At 44.2% G+C, this 21,858-nt stretch overlaps 2 protein-coding genes across 4 annotated transcripts; one reads left to right on the forward strand and one right to left on the reverse strand.

Annotated features, from left to right (window-relative positions):
• Positions 1-246: 246 nt before the first annotated feature.
• On the reverse strand, positions 247-9,109 carry cdc37l1 (cell division cycle 37-like 1). Its single transcript, XM_079734927.1, has 8 exons — positions 8,742-9,109; positions 7,501-7,818; positions 6,993-7,086; positions 6,625-6,740; positions 6,161-6,283; positions 5,523-5,696; positions 5,157-5,228; positions 247-3,949 (listed from the first exon to the last, which is right to left on the reverse strand). Exons 1-8 carry the CDS (start codon positions 8,850-8,852, stop codon positions 3,830-3,832), a joined length of 1,128 nt encoding a protein of 375 aa, XP_079591053.1. The 5' UTR covers positions 8,853-9,109; the 3' UTR covers positions 247-3,829.
• Positions 9,110-10,150: 1,041 nt separating this feature from the next.
• Positions 10,151-19,805, forward strand: exd3 (exonuclease 3'-5' domain containing 3). 3 transcript variants are annotated; one of them, XM_079734569.1, is made up of 16 exons: positions 10,151-10,217; positions 11,425-11,484; positions 13,667-13,731; positions 14,191-14,346; positions 14,959-15,144; positions 15,716-15,769; positions 16,060-16,199; positions 16,299-16,405; positions 16,493-16,566; positions 16,768-16,806; positions 16,903-17,021; positions 17,522-17,669; positions 17,918-18,116; positions 18,598-18,701; positions 18,869-19,013; positions 19,414-19,805. In XM_079734569.1, the coding sequence occupies exons 2-16, from the start codon at positions 11,466-11,468 to the stop codon at positions 19,503-19,505; spliced, it is 1,647 nt and encodes a 548-aa protein (XP_079590695.1). In that variant the 5' UTR covers positions 10,151-10,217; positions 11,425-11,465; the 3' UTR covers positions 19,506-19,805. The 3 variants fall into 3 exon arrangements, with proteins under 3 accessions (XP_079590695.1, XP_079590696.1, XP_079590697.1); XM_079734570.1 differs by having other exon boundaries at positions 10,163-10,208; XM_079734571.1 differs by lacking the exon at positions 10,151-10,217 and adding an exon at positions 13,904-13,954.
• The last annotated feature ends 2,053 nt before the right edge of the window (positions 19,806-21,858 follow it).

Here is a 21,858-nt window from a genome sequence, read left to right on the forward strand (position 1 = left end):
TTTTTGCTCATTATTTGAACATTACCCTTTTTTGGGTCAAAATATTGTGTCCAATATGAGTACAATTTTATATACGAATGTCAAATGTTTAAAAAAGAAAAATTACATCTCCATTATGCCATAATATTTAAAAAAAAAAGAGTTGCTGTTGCTATTACAAAACACGGAGACGGTTATTTTGAATTTTTTATTCCATTGATTCAGTTACCCGCCCTTTTCTAATGAACAGGGTTTTCTGAAGGACTTAAAGCATTTTTCCAGACTATAGTTGTTTAAGGCCATTCAAACTTAAAGGTCAAAAGATGTCAAACCAAATGTTACCAAATGATTCTTCCTCAGCCGATCAACCCGTTCTCAGAAAAGACACCGACATTCCTTTAACAGACTAGAATACAAAACATCAGTTGATTACTTTGCATAGTGAAGAATGACAGCAATGATGAGCCTACACTGTGCTATTAATGACATTTCCACATCAAGTTTTACAGATAAATGTGTATATATATTTATATAAATATACAGTGGGACAAAAAAGTATTTAGTCAGCCACCAATTATGCAAGTTCTCCCACTTAAAAAGACGAGAGAGGCCTGTAATTTTCATCATAGGTAAACCTCAGCTATGAGAGACAAAATGAAAAAAAAAAATCCAGAAAATCACTGTCTGATTTTTTAAGAATTTATTTGCAAATTATGGTGGAAAATAAGTATTTGGTCACCTAAAAACCAGCAAGATTTCTGGCTGTCACAGACCTGTAACTTCTTCTTTAAGAGGCTCCTCTGTCCTCCACTCGTTACCTGTATTAATGGCACCTGTTTGAACTCCTTATCAGTATAAAAGACACCTGTCCACAACCTCAAACAGTCACACTCCAAACTCCACTATGGCCAAGACCAAAGAGCTGTCAAAGGACACCAGAAACACAATTGTAGACCTGCACCAGGCTGGGAAGTCTGAATCTGCAATAGGTAAGCAGCTTGGTGTGAAGAAATCAACTGTGGGAGCAATTATTAGGAAATGGAATACATACAAGACCACTGATAATCTCCCTCGATCTGGGGCTCCACGCAAGATCTCACCCTGTGGGGTCAAAATGATCACAAGAACGGTGAACAAAAATCCCAGAACCACACGGGGGGACCTAGTGAATGACCTCCAGAGAGCTGGGACCAAAGTAACAAAGGCTACCATCACTAACACACTACACCGCCAGGGACTCAAATCCTGCAGTGCCAGACGTGTCCCCCTGCTATAGCCAGTGCATGTCCGGGCCCGATGAAAGTTTGCTAGAGAGCATTTGGATGATCCAGAACAGGATTGGGAGAATGTCATATGGTCAGATGAAACCAAAATAGAACTTTTTGGTAAATAACTCGTCGTGTTTGGAGGAGAAAGAATGCTGAGTTGCATCCAAAGAACACCATACCTACAGTGAAGCATGGGGGTGGAAACATCATGCTTTGGGGCTGTTTTTCTGCCAAGGGACCAGGACGTCTGATCCGTGTGACGGAAAGAATGAATGGGGCCATGTATCGTGAGATTTTGAGTGAAAACCTCCTTCCATCAGCAAGAGCACTGAAGATGAAACGTGGTTGGGTCTTTCAGCATGACAATGACCCCAAACACACCGCCCGGGCAACGAAGGAGTGGCTTCATAAGAAGCATTTCAAGGTCCTGGAGTGGCCTAGCCAGTCTCCAGATCTCAACCCCATAGAAAATCTTTGGAGGGAGTTGAAAGTCTGTGTTGCCCAGCGAAGGCCCAAAAACATCACTGCTCTAGAGGAGATCTGCATGGAGGAATGGGCCAAAATACCAGCAGCAGTGTGTAAAAACCTTGTAAAGACTTACAGAAAACGTTTGACCTCTGTCATTGCCAACAACCTTTTGTTATTGACCAAATACTTATTTTCCACCATAATTTGCAAATAAATTCTTTAAAAATCAGACAGTGATTTTCTAGATTTTTTTTTTTCATTTTGTCTCTCATAGCTGAGGTATACCTATGATGAAAATTACAGGCCTCTCTCATCTTTTTAAGTGGGAGAACTTGCACAATTGGTGGCTGACTAAATACTTTTTTGCCCCACTGTATATGTTCAACTGTTTGACACTGAATATCATCTGGTTTGATGGACTGAACAAGGCTGCGGTAGCAAAGGGACTTTCTGAAACTGAACCAATAGAAACAAAAGGCATTTGAAATATTTCTGAATGAGTCCGATTTTCAGCGCATTTTGCAGAATTTGGCGGGAGACGAGAGCCAGTAGGGTGGAAGTTGCCGGATAAATGAACACTGTTGCTGAGAACACGTAGAAGTGCCCAATTTATGTAGTTGAATAACTTAAAGCAGAAATTGAAATGGTAAAAAGGTAAAGATTTACTTTCTTTAGATAGCAACAAAACATGATCAATGGTGTGTCTTAAGTCCTGTTCTTAATCAACACTTCAAGCCTCTATTAAAAACAGTAATAGGGTTTAAAGTGCAAGTTATTCATACGTCTGTGTACAAAAATAAAAGGTCTCTTTGTGGGAGTGTATCCCCCCGCTCATCCCCTCAACGTGAATGCACCAATCTTCCCCCAGTTTACCACCTACAGCGGTCTTTATACTCACACACTAACACACACACGCACACACACACTACTGATATAAGTACTGGAAAAACAGGTGTCGCCAAGTTCGGTTAGTCCTACTTGAAACTTTAACCATAAAAAACAAAGACAATCCCTCTGTTGACGGTTTATCAAGCAAACATTTGGCATTAGGCAAGTCCTTTGTGCTTGCATTGTTGTATGTGTTTCAATTCAGTTCACTTTTTGGTGGAAGGGGCTATGGGCCAAACTGGTCACATCCTCAGTGCAGGGACCGACATGCACGCTGATTAATCATGCAGAGGGTCTCTCAAGTTCCCCTTCTCCTTTCAAGGTTGATATGAGTTGGTTTTTGCAGAGGGAGGCACATTTTTGCTACAATAGATGCCATACATTCTTTAAAAAAAGAAAAGTGGGGTACAATGCCGCTTCGTAGGGGACGCAGTAGGCTCTGGTGATAAAGGACTTATGCACAGGTCCAGTGATGCTAATCACTTGCTGATATCATTATTTTCAGTGTTTCATATTAGTGTGGTGTCTTGCATGAGTTGTCATTTTATCAATGATTTAATTACTTTGACATCCGGATCCATCCTGATCCATTCATTTCTTATATAGATTAAGCAGCATATCTTCTATGGCAGCAGGAAAGGTCCACACTTGTCATTTCCATCTCCCACCAACTGTAGGCCTTCATCACAGAAAAGTTACAGCAGGGTGGAACCAGGTGTATCTCATTAGGTAATGATGGATCTGTAGGCCTGTACCCTAAACCAAGGACTACACCTGTGTTCATCCCTACCGTGACCCCCTCTACTAAAGACCTGCCACCAGAATGATGTTAAATGTTTGTCGTACTCAAATTCTAGTTTACACAAAATGTTCATCTAATTCAGAGCAATCACGAGAATAAACGAGTGTGTTGTGTAACGACACACACTCCTTTCCACTTAATGCTGCATACATTCAAGTAGAGAGCAGAGAATGAAACCTCCCGGTGCCTGATCAGTCACGACTCAAAGCGTTCGCGCCCCCCCCCCCCCCCCAGCAATTAAAGCGATGGAGGGCGAGGAGGAAGTAGGAGCGTTTGGGCGGACTCCCCTCATAACCGTCATCATCGTCCTCAAACTGCCAACCAAACGTGGGTCTGCGCAGCCCTTTGAGATCGCCATTGTGGGAAGCAGCAAGCCTTTGATTATTCCCTGCCATCAGCGTTCGCCAGGACACCTTCATCTCTGCTAGGACATCTCCATCATGCGCCCGTCGTCCGCCTCTCCCGAGTCCTCCTTCCCGTCCCACCGGCCCGCGCTGCTCCACAGCCCCGCCTCCAAGCAGCGCTTCACGTGGTACTCCGCCACCTAGGGTGGGAGGGAGACAGTGCAGGATTCTCTTTTAAGTATGAGTCAGAGAGAGGGCGTGGGACGGGATTAACCTTGTGCTCCCGACACCAGGATTACGTTGGTTACGCAACCCTGGGCCGTTTCCTGTCCAACACCACACCGACGCCAACCGTGGAGGACCAGGCGTATGTTCAATAAATACCCTGTTGGACTGGATTCTTTGGAAAACCAGGCCTAGATTCACCCATGCTCTGTGCAGTCAATGGCAACCCGTCAGCCAAGGGGGCCAGGAGAGGGGGCTAGTTCCTCATTCTTGTAAACACTGGCGTACTTGAGTCTACTCTGGGGCAGTGTGAGGGCATGTAGAAACACTTGCAAAGAGTTTTTCCGGCTTTGAAGACTGCAGTGCCTGTTTGAACAGGGCAACTGAAAATAGACTTGGAAGACATTGTCCTATAGTGTGAATACACTCAAATCCAAATCCAACTTACAAAAAGTGGATACATGTTCAAAGTCAAAGTACTGAAAGATATCAATTCTAATTGTTAGCTTGTTTTGCTGAAAGATTTATAGATAGACAGGTTTTATATGAATTCAGTAATTTCATGAAACAAAAACAATAACTAAATGTGTTAGTGGGATTAGAATCCCAAGGCTTTATGGCGCCATCTAAAGAACACTTGAAGCTACTGCAACAGTGAGAATGCCTGTCATTCACAATGCATCCTTGCATATACTTAAGGCAACACATTCCAATAAAGTCACATTGATTGAACATTAATTACAATTTGTTGATGCAGTAATATGCATTAACTAACAAAGAACTTAGTTAATTAACAGTTCACTTATGGTCTAGTAACCATTATTTAAAAGTTTATGCAATAATAAGCGTTATTATATGGCATAATTGTAGAGGTATGGTGAGGGTTATTAACCCTCACTCTATTAAATAATTTAACAAAGAAAACTTGGTTGACAAGAAAACTATAACCTTAGTTCACATGAACACCATAAGTATACATGAACACCAGTAGTAAATTATTACTAGACCGTTTGAAAATTGTATTTGATAATGCTTTGATTATACTCATTGTTAGTTAATGCGTATTACTGCATTCATTAATGTTAATTAACAGTTTAAAATTGCACCATATAGAAATGAATATGGGATAGTGTAGATAAGTATATCCACCAACATTTCAAGTCAATTATATATTTCCATTACCTGTGGATTCATAGTGCTGAGAACATTCTGTAAAATCTGCATATCTTGCAACTGGAAGCCCGTCTTCAGCTCCTAGGAATAATTAAAGAAAGATGCCTAATTTGTTGAATGATGTTCAGTTCTTCTCACACATTGCAGCACGGCCTTTACCATGTAGCTGCAGACATGACGATTGCCCTTCACACTTTCATTCCCACCATAGTTAAGACTTGCTAACGCAAAACAGATGAGGTTGTTTGTTGAACATTGAACCATTTAAATACTCTCTGAGCCTTTTTATGAGAACCAAACTCCAGAGGTTCTCGATTCAACGTCAGTGTAAACCGACCGACGGCAGAAAAGAGACAGGCTGCTCTGCCAACGTACCGGAGGCAGAGACTCCAGGACCTCTCTGGGGTCCAGCGGGCCGCGCGGGGCCACACCCTGGAGCCCGCCGTCTTTGGGCATGTCCACTCTGGGTTTGACCGAGTACTCCTTCACCCGGCACTTGAAGGCCTCCAGCTCTGCCTGGAAGACGTCGAGGTAGCCCTCCTGTCCCGCCTGCGCCCACATGGAGGGGGGGGAGAGGAAACGGTAGGAAAACCTGGCGTTGTCATTGAATAGCTGAAATAATGACTGGAGTATCAGTAGTTATAGCCTGGCGGATGTTTATCAAGGATGACGCAGGTTCAACTAATTGTTAGGACTTTTAGGTGAGGAATGAGTCGCCCTGAAAAGCCAGTCCTAATAGCTTAGTTTGTGTCAGATAACAATCTGGAATGTAATTTGAATAGCGTAATAAATGTACATTAAAGTTGTAAGACTTATTTTCTCTATGTAACAAACCAGGCATCTTATTGCCTGATTTCCCATTATGCGTTTTGGACATGAGGTAAAAGGGAATAAGCAAAATGGGAGAGGGGCAAACGAAATGCAAACCAAAATAAAAACGGTAGTTCACACAGCCTTTAGGCCAAGGGTGTTTCTCCTCCATGCGTGTCCCAATATGTCCGACGGTGGCTTACCCTGGCTTTCTGGAAGAAGTGTCTGAAGCAGCCTCTTGGGTCCTGTTTGGAATTGGAGGCCATTTCTAGGATGAACTGCATGACAACCGCCTGGTGGGCCACCTGCTCCATCAGTGCTTCTTTCTGCAAATAACAAACCCTGTACTGATAAGAAACACTCACTTGAACACACATTGAGGAGGACACAGATAGGACCGAATATTCTCAACCTAATGTCAACCCACCACTAATGCACAATCTACCTCTGCAATATACACCTCACCTAATAACCATCAGCTTTATTGAATTGTAGGCAACATCAACAGACCGAAGAAATTTGAGATTGCGGTGGATTTTATTACATTTTCTGATGCTTATACACAACTTGGTAGCATTTAACATAATCTGAAGTAAATTACTGATTTTGGTTGCCCACCACTTTAACATGCTTCAAGGCCCAGTCTGTCATGAGCTCATCTCCTCACCCCTTCCTGCTGCAGCCGGAAGCACCAGAGGATCAGGTAGTTGGCCGTCTCCTCACGGATTAGCAGAGGCTGCTCGGAGAGGAACCTCTGGCTGTCATCCCAGCGCCGCAGCATGCCTGTGGACACGCAAAGGAAGGACATGATGCATAGCATTAGCAATAGCATGACACTACTAAATATAAAAACATGCTTCAACAGGCTTTTCTTTGGCTAATGCTTGCCCCACAGCAGTACACTTGAAAAGGTATTGGAAATTGTGATGACCGGGTGAAGCTATCACCTTAGTAGCATTGATTTATTTAACAGGACAAGTTAGCAAAGTAGCACATGTCAGGGATGTCAAATCTATTTATATATGCTTGACTCACCAAAATGTCGGAGTTCATTTTCGTACTTCTGGGTGAAGTTTTTACTTCTGTCCTGTTCACAATCTGAGGACGTCTGTGGGGTGTTAATTATACTCTGGAATAGAAAGGACACAAAACATATAAATTAGGAGGGGGGGGACCTTTAGCAAGGTCCGCTACCTTGCTAAAGGTCTCCTAGAGAAGGGCTTCAGACATTAGGGATCAAACCCAGAACCTTCTGGCTCAACATTCTGGTCCCAACACTCTAGCCACTATCATCTTCCTGTTCATAACGAAACACGGCTGCATCAAGTACCAGAGATCTGCTTCTAAACACAGTCGTTCACAGTAACAAGGACAGCCGCAGGGGCCACATTTTTTACCTGCCAGGGTGAATAATCTCAGAATCATCATAATTATCATGCTTTTTTTCTTTTCTGCCGAATGTTCAACTTTATCTCCCATCGGCGGTCGTTCATGAGGTCAACACACATGACCATGACCCCAGTGCTGCGTCACTCGGGGCTACCTTATCAAACACATCCCAGCTAGCAACGGCTCCGAGCACAGGGCTGTGGCTGGTGCCGCGGGGAGCTCCGCCCCCCAGCAGGCTCTCCTTCCGTCGCCACTCCGCCTCGGTGTGGGTGAGCTCCGAGGGGCAGGCCGTGGTGCGTGCCCGCTCCTGCTCCAGGGACTCGGAGCCGTGCAGCCCCAGGGAGCAGAGCTGGTGCTGGGCCTCGGCCAGGCTCCAGCCGGACGCGATGGACGCCTTCACGCATCGCTGTTGACTCTGGCACAGGGAGGTCAGGGCGCTGTCACTGAGCGGGCCGGAAGCCTGTGACGCGGGCTGAGCAGCAACAACACAAAACAAAAGGGGAAGGGGTGAATGGTAGAGAAGTTTCAGCAGCCACTTGTTTGCTCCAACAGTATGCGGTCCTTCCCTTATGTATCAATATTATTGATATAAAAAAATGCTATTCAATTTCAGACCAGATTTTGGTTGAGTAATGTAGGACACTCTTTGCTGATGAGTGATTCAAATTTGAAATAGACGCATAAGCCCACAGTCATACTTTACCCCAGGATTGGGTTGGTGCAATTTAGTGCAGGATAAATAGAGGTCATTAGAGTATAGTTTTCTGACGCCTTCCTCACCAGATAATGTATTTTACGCAGGGTGTGGTGAGGACTAAAAATAAACAAACGTATTCCTCGGCCATGATCCCCCTATCAAAACCAAGTACCGTTTCCAACCCACTATTATTACCCAATGCAGTCATAGGCTGGGAATGTCAACAGTGCATAATTGCACATGGAAAGAATAGCTATGTTTTCTAATTTAATCGAACACAAAACAAGCAGAATTACTGAATGACGTTTTCCCCAAAAATATATGCGTCATGCTCTGCCGGAATATATTTTAAAAAATATAAAAAACATAAATTTGAAATAGATGTAACGTTGTCAATGAAGAACTAGCCCAGTGCGCTATGAACTTCGTTTGAAAGAGTTAGATATTTTGATGCAGTATTATTATCCAGTTGAATATGAACTGCGACGCTGCCTTGAGTTTGGGACGAGGCGTTATAAAATGAGGAAATTCTAATCACACAATATACTGACATAAAACCAGAACACACAGTAAAACATGACCTGCATGTCTCTCAGTCACACACTCCCAAGAACAGGCTTAGCACTAGTTGGCTTTCATACCATCGCCATCAAGTCTTAGTAGTTAACAGCTGATAAAAATAGACCACTCTCTGTTACCTGTCGGAGAGGAGACGGGACATCGGAGCTCCATAGAGTAGAACCAGCTTCGGTGGTGCCATGCTGCCGATCTGGGGTTATTCTCCCCCCTGCGTGACCTGACCACTCCATCTCGCTGTTCCAGCTAGCTAGCGCCCCTGTCTCACTGGCTAGCTAGCTAGCTGCTAGTTGCTAAACACCCCAGACCAGCAGTCTGTCACAGTGGTATATTTAGCCCAGATACCACACACTCTTTAGTCAACCGTCCGGGTCGGCTCTCTGACGGACAACTACATTGGACGTAGTCCTGTGAACAGAACACGGGCTCCTTACAAGAGGGATGTTGCTTTGTAAAAGAGAGGCTGCAAACATAAGAGGCTACGAATAGACACACATACATACAAACACACACGCAGACTGGTTTACTTTCTCGCGAGACCACAAGGGGCACAAACTTGTAACGTTGCGGGACCATCCATTGTAACCATGGCACCCACTAAAACATCCGCCTTTGCCTATTAGGACTAGTAGTAGTAGGAGTACTGGTCTCTTTTGCAGTATGCAACTTAATGATATTAGGATTCACATATTTCATATTATATATGAAAAAATACTATCTGGAAATTAATTAGTAGGCTTACTGGTCCTTCGGTTAATATTCAGTGTGAATCATTAAAAAAATCATATTGTTAGTTGCTAAAAAATAATTTCTATACACAATTTAAGCAGATCCTGGCACGTTCTATCAGTATGACAGTTTAACAGTTAAACAGTTATACTGATAGAACATGCCACGATCCGCTTGCCATAAACCGATGTAAAGGTAAGTTTTGCATGACATTATATTATATTATATTATTATCAGTCCCTTAGTCTACTCTAACCATTCCCTGAGTCTACTGGTACCAGTTCCTGAATCTACTGGTTCCAGTCCCTGAGTCTACTGGATCAGTCCCTAAGTCTACTGGTTCAGTCCCTGAGTCTACTGGTTCAGTTCCTGAGTCTACTGGTTCCAGTCCCTGAGTCTACTGGTCTCAGTCCCTGAGTTTGCAGTGTGCTGTTAACACCGCGGGTTAACCAGATTGTTTTGCATCCCACTTAATCACCGGTGAAATCAATCGTTTTTGATTTAAACGTGATTAATATTTTCAGGATAACAGAAAATATCAAAGATAATAGTTTTGGAAATATACTATTGAAATAGACCAGAGGTGTTTACAATCTTGCTATTCATGCGGTATTTATCAACATTTTAATGGATAATCATAAATCAAAAAATAGAAACCTTAACTCACCTGAAATCAACAATCTCTCCACCTCAACCAAGGTTTGTTTGTCGACGACCGTTCCCCTGCTATGTGGCCGTCGACGGAGACAGCCGAGAAGTACCGACGGTGACGTACAGTGACTGGTCTGACGCTCGTCCCGAACCAGACATAAACACGGAAGTGGCAAGCAAAGGAGACGACCAGCTGGGACACAGAAACGGTAAAGAAAGTAAGCTATTTGAGAGTATTAAACAAAAGCGAAAGAAAGCGGATAAACATTACGAAAAGTGTGTGGATATTTTTTATCTTTCAAATTCGTAACAGGACAAAATACCCTTGTTTCCAGCCCAATAACACGGTTAATGCCAGTCCTGTCCCTCACCCGAGCTGATACCAGACAGCCTCGCAATGATAGGGTACTTTGTAATCCACGGAGCGACATACAAATAAAGAGTTGTAATAGAAAACCTCATGGCATGAACTGACTATAGGACTAGTTGTGCGGTGTTACAACGGTTTAAACACTGGGACTTGCCTGATTGTGGCTCAACCGGATGATAGCCCACAGTCTGTTTCCATTAGCTTTATATACATCTGGCATCATGCAACTCAAAATGTGTGTCAGATCTATGTAGAGCTATGGCCTTTATCCCACTAGTTGATAGTCTGAGATTTGTCCTATTGTTCTTACACGTTTATCTAGATTATTCTGGTTCCCCCAAGCAAGCGATGTAATGAACCGTGTGTCTGGTAGGTGGCGCTACAACATAACTGTGGAGACCTTACCCAGCTGTGTTGTAAATGAAAATCGTACTTCTCCTTAAACACACACACACACACACACATACACACACACGCACACACTTGGAGCTAGGGTTATTTCGTGATTATAGTTGAGTGAGAAAGGTCCTAAAAGGAGAAAGGTCCTATTTGTAAACATAAAATAAAAATCTCGCCGTCAAATAACTTCTTAACCTTTCTCAGGTTTGTGTTCCCACACATTTCCTTTCTGCCCTAGCTCTCACAATTTGTAATTCATATCACAATTCACTCTCACGTTGCTAGACATTGGTCCTATGGGGCTCAGAACAAAGCTACGTGTGTTGTTGGAAGTAGCTTATGAACTCAACTTGGCCAGAGGGGTCTTGAATTGTTAGGTCCTCCCTCATGAACCTTTTTCGATGAACCGCGATTTGAGTTATGTTTCCTCAAGACAAGGAGGGTGCCATAAAATGTGGCCTGTGAAGCCCTTTGAGACTGTGACAGGGTTTAAGGGTGAAACAAATACAAATCGAGTGGACTTCAGAGCTGCACATACATGAGAGCAATACAGACGCTTGAAAACTATTTTGATTTTGACTTCCTGAACCCGGACCATTGAATGACGATGTTTAAAACGATATAATCGCCTGCAATTCTGTCTTCCTCCTCTTCAGGAGCCAATCACCCACGAAAGGCTGACCTCCTGTTGTGAAGGATGGATCAAGTTGCAGAGGGTTTGTAACACACTCTTACACAACACACCCTCTTACAACACTCACAACACAGCCAACTCGCATCCTTCCATCAGGATCACCGTTCACACGTCTTTCATTTACGATGGCTAGTTCTTTGTTACATCTAGGCGACAATGATCAATATGTTCTCGCAAAGCCTGAACGAGATAATGAAAACAGAAACAGACGGAATAACAAATCTCACACTAGGGTTTTAACAGAGGATTCAATTCCTTTTTCTTCAGAGTTTGAGGAGGGGAATTTAGTATCTTGACGCTGACTTTTAGCCGCACAATGAAGTGACTTAACCACGCAGGGTTTTCCAGGGTTTAATGTTTCGCCGTGCAGCATTAGCATGACCACATGTGAGCCTGCAAGTGAAGCGTCAGATGTACCAGTGGCTGCAGTCCGCTATACAACAACTCAGCAAGAGAAAGGTTCGAACCCTCAGCAGGAAGGCTTCTGCACGGGAGTAGAGGCCGTGTTTGATGGGGAGCTGAAGGTTCTTTGTCTGTTTGTGGTTGGCCATTGACAGTCAAATGATGTTCTCGCACAAGTTTAACGTTTTTTTGGGAATTGACCAGTGTGAACGTGAAAACCTATCGTTGGACCTGCCTTATCATCTCCCATCTACATTCACATGGCAAAATGCGGAAGCACAGAGCATGCTAGGAAGACAAGCCAATTAAATGTGTCCAAAACCACGCTTTGTCAGAATATGAATACAAAGTTTTAAAAAGAAATAACCTTCACGCAAAGGATTTAACAATTGTAACAACACCTTCAGCTCCCCCAGAGGAACATGTGTGTCTTGTGTTTTAGGAGAATTCCTCAAGCCCTGTCCACACGCTAGCCCGGTCCCTCCGGTGACGACACATGTTCCACATTCCTACGGAGCCCCCCCTCCACTCTTCCCCTCTCGCCCCCATCCGCTTGTTCCTAACGACCGCTCTACCACCATTCCCACCGCGTCATACCCTCTCTGCGGTTCAAAGACTCGGAGCCGAGTTCAATCGTCCCTCCCTGTTCACATCCAAACGCTCATGTACCAGTGCACGTATGCACGTTTGTCTCTGGTGGGAATTCACCGAGCTGGGTGAGAGGGATTGGGCGATGTTTTTTTCAAATAGAAACATTAAAACAAAATAGGATTTTGTTTTAATGAGAGTTCCCCTACAATAGGGGAACTCTCAATGAATCCATGTGAATGTTTTTCTTTTGCAAAAAGAGAAGTCGGACAGGTCGCATTACATTGCAACGTAACTATTTTGGAGCCGGCTTGCTTCAGTGACGGCGAATTCCTAGGGAATGCTTAGACAAAACAGGGGCCGTTAAAGAGGGGAAGAAAGAAAAGCTGGTGCTCTCAAGACCCATCCATGGAGAACGCACACAGACTGAGAGCCTGCCCCCCCCCCCCCCCCTAAAGAAAAACAACCACACACCTCTCTTGTTTCTGCAACCCTGTTTCCCCGTCGTGGCCGTTAGGGGGGAGAGAGGGCCTCGTCGTCTTCCCCAGAGTATTTTGGCTGCAGATCGGAGTGGAATGCAGAGCTAATGCCGGGTTCCTCCGTAACTACCCGGCGAGCCTCAGCTGTTGTTATGGCTGCTTTACTCTGCCTGTTCAACATGCTACCCCTAAGCCTCGCATGAAGCCTGTTTACAACATCTATGTCCAATGCGGGCAATGTAAGCCACAAACTGCCCCCTCTAAGTATGGTAGAATGAAAATAATAAATATTTATGTGCATAATGTATTATTGATCAAAGAGATTTTTAATTTGGGTTGGGTTTCCAAAAGTCATAGTGATTACTGGTGGTGGTGATTGACTAAACGCAGGTCCATTAGTTGCAACTGTAGTCTGTAATGTGTAGCGTGAATGATTATCTTAGTCACTGATATAATAACAGAATAGAAAGAAGATGCCAGTATTACATTTTTTGCCTCTAACAGCTGTTTTATTAAATGAGAACAGTGATGTGATCAAAGAAACCTATACGGTCGTCATTACAAAGTAACTGGTCACCAATATTCACAATGTGGCATTGTGAGTGAATGCCAGAAATGGAAAGCTATATTGGCAGATGAATATTAGCAAAGAAATATGCCTTAATTACATATTGCCTTGGCTAATGGTCAGAGTGTAACTTGACCTGTGTGTGTTTTTTCCATGTGCACCTACAGGTATCGACCCTAATGAGCTCAGACTGGACATCGCACTTCTGTGGAACAATAAGGAGTGGACCGGAGTGAGTCAGAACGACGCATCGGGTCCATTATGTCAAGAGGGGTTTGATTCCCATCCTGCATCAAACATTCTTCTAAGGCCCAGACAATCATTCAATCAACCTTGGCACCAAATACACACCTATTTACCCACCTCACCACATCTAATTTGTGTGTCATTGATTTGCCTTTCAGACATGTCAATTACCGCTGTGATTACAAGACTTAATGAAAATGTTTCTTATAGTAAGTGATGATGAATCTGAAAGTGCTAGAAAAACAAAAATCCCAAACATCCAATGAAACATCCCCCCCCCCAGCTACTTCACAGCCCCTTTAATGCCAGTCACGATCCCCCCCCCCCCCCCCCCCCCAGGCCTTTGAACGGTGCATCTCCCCAGCTCCCCTCCTCCTCCTCCTCCTCCTCCTCTCACCAGCCCTCTCTCTCTCTCCACATTCCCCGTGTCATCTCCCCCACCCAGCTGCGCGCGGTGGCCTCCCAGGGCTTCTCCCAGGTGGCCCGGCCCCTGGAGGCCCTGCTCACCATCCTGGAGGGCTGCACCGTCTACAAGAAGCCCGCCGACCTCAAACAGAGTGTCCTGCTGGAGTTCCAGCATTGGCTCAAGGACCACCCACAGGTCAGCGGCCAAAAGAAAACGGTGACCTCTGACCTCGGAGCTCCATGGATATGAGGGCTGAGACTAATGATTATTTTTATTGTTTATTCCCTCAATCTGGGAAACAAGGGCTGTTTTGGTTTTCTAATCTCAAACAGAATGCTAAGCATTTAAGTGTAATTCTGAAGCCTTGAGCAACAGTTTTCTTTTATTGTATTATTTCTAAGGAAGCTATGTTTTAAGCTATATATAACTTAATATATATTATAATTTGTAATCTTCTGGAACGCTTGGATCAATTCTTGGTCAAATGTTTCAATAAGAATCCTGTGCATTCTACCTGTGATAAGACCAAACTAGTTTAATTGTAGAGTATAGTTTAATAGTTTAATTCTACACATTCCTAGTCTTGATGAATTTATAGCGTTCATTAACACCGATTAAAACAGTTGCTTTGTGGGTTGATTTGTCCACTCTAGCAGTCACAAATAAATATTTGAACCCTGTTCACATACATTTAACTTTATCTCTAAATGTTTAATCTCAATGTGTTCAACCTGGATGAATAACGGTACGATAAAGAACACATATAAAATCAATCAGGTGATCCCCTCTGTTGACCTCACCCTACAGGTGAGCCTGGCGTCGCTCCCTGAAGAGCAGGCCCTGCCCCTGCGCCAGCGCGCCCTGGAGCTGGTGACGGAGCGCCTGCCGGGGGTGGCCAACCCCATCATAGACATCTACCAGCTCCGGCTGATGGAGCCGGCGGCCCTCACCCAGCACGTGGCCCGGCTGAAGGGCCTCAACCTTCACTGCGAGGTGGGTGGAGGTGCTCTCACTGGCACTGTCACACCAAAATTGTTACGGGGGGCGAAAATTGTACCGCCTACGTAATCTGCGTTCGAAAATTCCAAACCTGCCTGGCAACTGATGATGGTGTCGAACGTTGCCTGGCAACAGGCGATCGCGTCAAACGATGACGTCTATTATCTAAATTAAATTAACACAAGCTAGCTAGACTACGATACACTTTAAACACTCAGTTTACTAGCTGACTTTGATTAAACAATTAAATACAATACAAATATAAACTACAATACACTTTAAACACTCAGTTTACTAGCTAAATTCAATACAATACAAATATAAAGTAAAAACAGGTGTTATCTGTATTATGTTATTTCGTCTTTGGCAACATGAGCGCAAATGTTTTATGAAACCTGCCTGGCAATGAACAATCGCGTCTATCGATGACGTAATGTTTCGACACGGATTACGTAGGCGGTACAATTTTCGCCCCCGGTACAATTTTGGTGTGACAGCGCCATGATCTGCCTCATCGGTGCGAGATGGAGGACTCTTAAAAATACCTTTCCTTTCTCATCCCCAGGCGGCGGTGTTCAGTGTGAAGATGGGATTGCAACTCGCGCTAGACATGGAAGATGTAAGAACATGCTTTTTATGTGTGGTGTGTGGTGTTATGGTTGGGGGTTTCATGTATGTAGGGCGAATCCTTCAATTCGTCTATCTACTGTACCATATAATGTTTACTCGATGAGTAATTGTGAAACCCACATATGATTATATGTAAATATCAACCTCTTCTCCGTTTGTACACATCATCCTTATTCCCTCAGATTTACATCCATGTTGGGACTAGAAATCCTTCAACCTCTGCTTAAACCACATGATCTAATACCGGTTCCCCCCCCCCCCCCCCCCCCCCCACCCCAGATGTGCATCCCCCTCCTACTACAGGACAAGGTGACGTTAGCGGAGTCCTTTGTGTACGGACATCCTCACCTGGAGCTGCGTCTGGTCACCCTGCTGGACTCCTGGGTTGACCCCCGCATCACCCAAGACTTCCTCAGCGGGTACGGGCGATGTGAACAGCAAACGCATACATAGTCCCATGTATGCATCACGTCTTGTGGATCGTGGTTTTAAATGCAGGTTTTTTTGTTTATGGACAGGATGTACCCTGATCTCGTCCTAAACCAGTTTCACATAAACCAGTTGACGCCAAAGGTTCTCTCCAAGCACGTATTTCGACTCATTGGGAAGTTCAACATTGATCCAGGTAAGGGTGTGTGTGCGCGTGTGTGTATGTGTGTGTGTACTCATTTAAAAGCCAGAAACAGACAAGGAGTTTCCTCTCTGCTCCCAGCCCTGTGTCACCACTCGGTGCACATGAGGAAGAAAGGCACCCTGCGATTCCTCATGGAGAAAAGATTCAATCGGGTGAGTAGATGGACCGCAGGCTAACCAACGGTTAAACCACAACATAGGAATTATGCTGTGTTTTCAAAGTGATCTCCATTCAAAGCTTTGATAATTTGTTTTGCAATGCACCTCTGCTTCTTTGTTGTGAAGAGTATGTTGTGGGGAGGAAGAGTTGGCAAGTTCTCAAAGAAAGAAATATTAATCCACTTTTCTTTATAGAAAGATATTGATGAGGAAAACTGGAGCGACCACACAAAGGTAAATAGGCTTTACTAGCAGATATGCATGCCGGCCCTCTCATTTTAAATGCATATATTACTATATTGTTTGACCATATCTAATGTTTGTTCTTAGGCAATTATAGCAGATGACCCTGAGATGCAAATATATCTGGACGCACTTTTGCCAAATTATACTAGTTCAAAACATGCGGCCCAGTTGTCAAGGAAGTTCAGAGATGGACCAAACACACAGTAAGTTGACAAAACACAGGTGGACTTAATGAGGTCATCAGACATAGGCCAAGCCTTCTCTTCAGAATAGAAATCCAGACGTCCCCACCACAATCTTGGTGTACCCTTAAGCCTGAGGCACACGAAAATACTGGCACAGACGCATATGTTTTTAGGATTTTATTTTTTGGTTGCACTGCAAATATGAAGAAAATATATGTATTTTCTGTAAGCTTTTGATTTTAAATGTTTTTGATAAATTGGTATGCTATAAACTCATCGAAATAGACCTCTTATCATAACTCAGTGTGTTCATAATATTGTCTGGAACAATGTATGCTTTGTTATTTAAAAGTCAGATGCTAGTCTCAGTTGATCCAGCCCAGACAATGCGCTGTCACTGTATCCACTGTCATGACCTCAAGTTCACCCATAACTGTCTACCGTTCTATTGGCACCGAGGATTAACCCCCCGAATTTCTAATTCACGTGCACCCCCAATGACTTGATCTTCGCTTCAGAAAGTCTTGTCTGAATGCCACACCCCAGGAGTGGGCCGTGCCAAAGCATCACTCTGACCGCTACTACCAGCTGCCCATCGGCAGGGACAACATCCACTTCCTGGGCACTGTGGAGGACCTGCAGCAGTGCCGAGAGCTGGTGTTCAAGGTACAGCTGCCCGATACAAAAATATAAATACAGCTATATTTATATGAATATAAATAATGTGTCGCTATTCTTCAGTCCTTTTAAACGGCAGGGTCAAGTATCAACATAATACTGTAACGCTACAATCAGTTTGATAGACTTGATTTATTTTCCAAAAGCTTAGACTTGACTTTCAAAATAAAAGGTGTGTGTATAAGTGAAGTAGCCTAAGTAATCTCATCTGAAAAGCGTCCCTGGTGGCTCCCCAGGAAGGCGGGACGGTGGGGGTGGACATGGAGTGGCGGGCGGGCTTCGGCTGTGTGGTGCCCCAGCGCGTGGCCCTGATCCAGCTGGCCGTCCTGGACCAGGTCTTCATAGTGGACATGTGCTCGGCGGGCCTCTGGCAGCACCCCAGCACGCTGGACTTTATGAAGTCCTTCCTATGTGACACCAAGGTCCGGAAGCTAGGTGAGGAGGCTTGCTAAAGGGAGCCGAGTCGGGGCAAGAGAAGAGCTCCGGAGAGGCAACGGAAGGCCCTCAGCGATCTGCTGCCGCTCACCGCTACCGCTGAGAACCGAGATGGTGGCTGGATCAGGCCTGTTCGAGGGCATTTTAGATATACAGGCTTAAAAGACGTCCCGTTCCAAACGCGCGTTGAATGCTTGTATACCTTACGCAGTACCATGTTTAAATAAATACCGCCAAAAGAAGCACCTTATTAACAACCATTCGTGATCTGACGGCTTCCTTTACGATTGTCTTTTGACGTTTTACTTTATTAGCTAGATATTTCTATTCACTGTGTCCTGTCCCTATATCGTTTAATCTTGTGATACCCTGGCGAACCAGCTGATGCTGGCAAAAGAGAGACATGTTCTCAGTCCGAATGAAGGGTATGAGAACCAGGCTGTGCCTTTCATCCCGGTTCCTTCCTCTACTCCTCTTGAAGGCTATGATCTGGGAGGAGACCTCAAGTACCTCCAGACCACCTGGTCTCTCCCGGAGCCCCTGAAGATGGCCCGTGTGCTGGACCTGCACTCGGTTCACCAAGAGGTAGCACTGCCCGCTGCACCGCCAATGTCACTCCATCCTATATTATGTGGCTACATATAATTAGATTTTCAAATGAAAACGAAGCAGATTGTTGTTTTTTTTTGCCTTGAACCTTTGGTTGAGACAACTTGTTTATACTCCTTCTACCCTCCCGTCCGGCCCTGCAGATAAAGCGGTTGAAAGTCAAGCGCACGGCGGAGAAAGGCCTGAGTCAACTGGTGCAGCACGTCCTGGGAAAGCCACTGGACAAGAGGGAGCAACTGTCCTACTGGGAGCGGAGGCCCCTTCACCAGAGCCAGATTAGATATGCAGGTAAAAACCCTGCCGGGGTGTGTGTGTGTGTGTGTGTGTGTGTGTGTGTGTGTGTGTGTGTGTGTGTGTGTGTGTGTGTGTGTGTGTGTGTGTGTGTCTGTGTGTGTGTGTGTGTGTGTGTGTGTGTGTGTGTGCGCTACAGGGAGCCATCCATCCACACAGCCTTCCGTCTCTGGCCCCAGACTGGGGGCCTGAAGGAAACATTCTCCATTCCTCCTCTCTGGTAAACAACTTGAACTCTCCAGGGTTCATTGCTCCGTTGCAGTTGTGTGTTATTTTTCTTAATGGATGTTTAATGGAGCTGGTTTCGTTCTTGCTACAAACAAGCTGTGTCTGTGTGTTCAGTGGGAAACCCAACTTGTCTTGTGTTGATGTTCTCTGTGTCTCCCTGGTTCTCCAGCCACAGACGCGTTCTGCCTCCTGGAGGTGTTCTCCGCAGTCTGCAGGGAGCCGTCCCGCTACGGGCTGACGCCCGAGAAGCTCGCCGCCTGACGCATTTTTAACCACGAGTCCATGACCACTGTTCTTTGTAAAGTTTTAAATGGAGACGCAGACTCTACGCTTTTTTTTTATTATGAATTGCTCTACAAAGCAGGTTTTTTTATCAATTGTTCCAGGGTTACCACTTGAGTTTATGTTTGAAACCAAAGTGTATTTTTTTAACTGTTTTCTTTTAAAATAATTCCAAACAAGAGAACAGGGTATTTCTTTATCTTTGCTAATAAAAGATGCCTTCTACTTTCCACGCCTCTGAAATATATTGGTTTTGACTATTAAAGTATGCTGCTCAACTATAAATTTGGCAATGTCTGCTTTTCTACTGAATAGCTGAAACCTTTTTGGCCTGTGACGGCATGCCCAGAATGAGGTCCTTCTCTCGTCATTGGGATGACGAGAGAGGCCGTGTTACCCAAGTACACCTGTTTTCATAATTAATTTATCTGACTTAGTGTATGACAAGAAAGTTGAGGAAGTAGGGAGAAAACAGTTCAGATTCATTTTTCTCAGAAAGCATTTAAAAACTCGACAGAGATCTATACAGTTCCAAGCTGTCACTAACACCATTACATTTAACTCCAAAAACTGAAATATACCATGAAACAGTTCATTATACAGTTCATTTGAACTTTAAAATAAATACACACATAAATACACAAACAAACTGCTAATTTGTTCTGAGTTGTGTAATACTGCAAAATGTTTTATTAAAGTTTAGAAAGTGGTTAGTGGTTCATGATACCAGAAGATTAATCGCCTGGGGAATACCTGACAGCTGCTTATGGTGAGAATCCAGTGTCAATGCATCAAGCCCGCCTGGCTGAACAGCTCCCTCAGATACACACAGGCTGGCCGGCCCGCCAGTTGACCGCTGTGTGTGTGTAGATTTGTGTGTATTCTGCTGGTATGCCTTGATGTATGTGTTTGTGCCAACATGGGTCTGGATATTCTTTGTATGTGTGTTGCTCTTGTACTTTTTTTTTTTGTACTACATTTGTGTATGGGTGTGTGTATATGTGTGTGTGTGTGTGTGTGTGTGTGTGTGTGTGTGTGTGTGTGGTGAATGCAATACATAATGGCGATGAATGATATGACATTGGGAACGGAACTGCTTGTCAACCTGTAAAAGTGTATTCTGCTCAGCATATGGTCCTGAAAGTGTCCACTTTCACTTATATACACACACACAACTCACTCACACACTCACATTCACACACACACACACACAAACCCTCACTCACATTCACACACACGCACACACACAAACCCTCACTCACATTCACATTCACACAAACACACACACAAACACACACCGCAGGGCTTGTTTGTATGCCACTGGTGGGGGAGGGTGGGACACACCCAGGTTATCCAAAACAACCCCCCAGGGGTCTGACAGTGAGCAATGAGTGATTGACAGCCTGGCAGGCAGAGAAGTGAACGGCTGTGAAGAATTAAAAAAGATTCAGCTTTTCAACAGTTTATATGTGAGGCAATAACATGGGAAAGAGAGCAGTGTATTGTTTTTACACGTTGCACAACTGACCTTGAATTACCAAGTAACCAGCGTGTTAAAACGTATTGAAACAAACGTCTGGATTTCAGATTCTGTATAATACAGCAATACATCTGTACAAGACATAACCAATTTAATATGTCATGTGTTAATGTGACCTTTCTTCCTCCCAAGCCCTCAGCTTCTCTCCCAAGGCGTATAGCCTAGAGTAGCTGTTCATTCACATGATACATAAGCTACTGGCGAACATTGATTGCAACAACCCACCTTCATGCTGTGTTTTGTCAACTATCTACAAGAGTGGCTTTTTGCTATGATAATTAATTGTATCGTAATGCTTTTATATAACCACTGAATGTGTGTCATCAAATTAGTCATAGGAGTGTGCGTGTGCATGTGAATGTTTGTTTAAGTGTCTTTGTGTGAGTGCATGTGTCTGTGTGTGATTCACCCCATCCTGCACCATGGCCCTCCAAGGAAAAGTGAACTCCTTTGTTATTTCATCATCTGACTCACAGATTAGTTATAGTCTCTCTCTCTTCCCCCCCCCCCCCCCCCCCCTCCCAACTCATGTGGATTAATGTACAGGATAGGGATGCATATGTCATGTAAGTAATGCCTTATCTCATAAATGAGGTAAAGCTATCCGGGTTGTGTATGAATGTGTGGGTCTGCATGCACATTTGCTGTTGCATACTCAGTGTCAAGTGTGAAATAGCTTGAAATAGGTTGAAATAACGGCTGTTATTTCTGAAGAAGTAGACGCATATGTACACAGGCACTTAAATGCACACACACACACACACACACACACACACACACACGCACACACAA

This window comes from Pollachius pollachius (genome assembly GCF_949987615.1).
Source record: "Pollachius pollachius genome assembly, chromosome: 4".
In the NCBI taxonomy this organism is placed as follows: domain Eukaryota; kingdom Metazoa; phylum Chordata; class Actinopteri; order Gadiformes; family Gadidae; genus Pollachius; species Pollachius pollachius.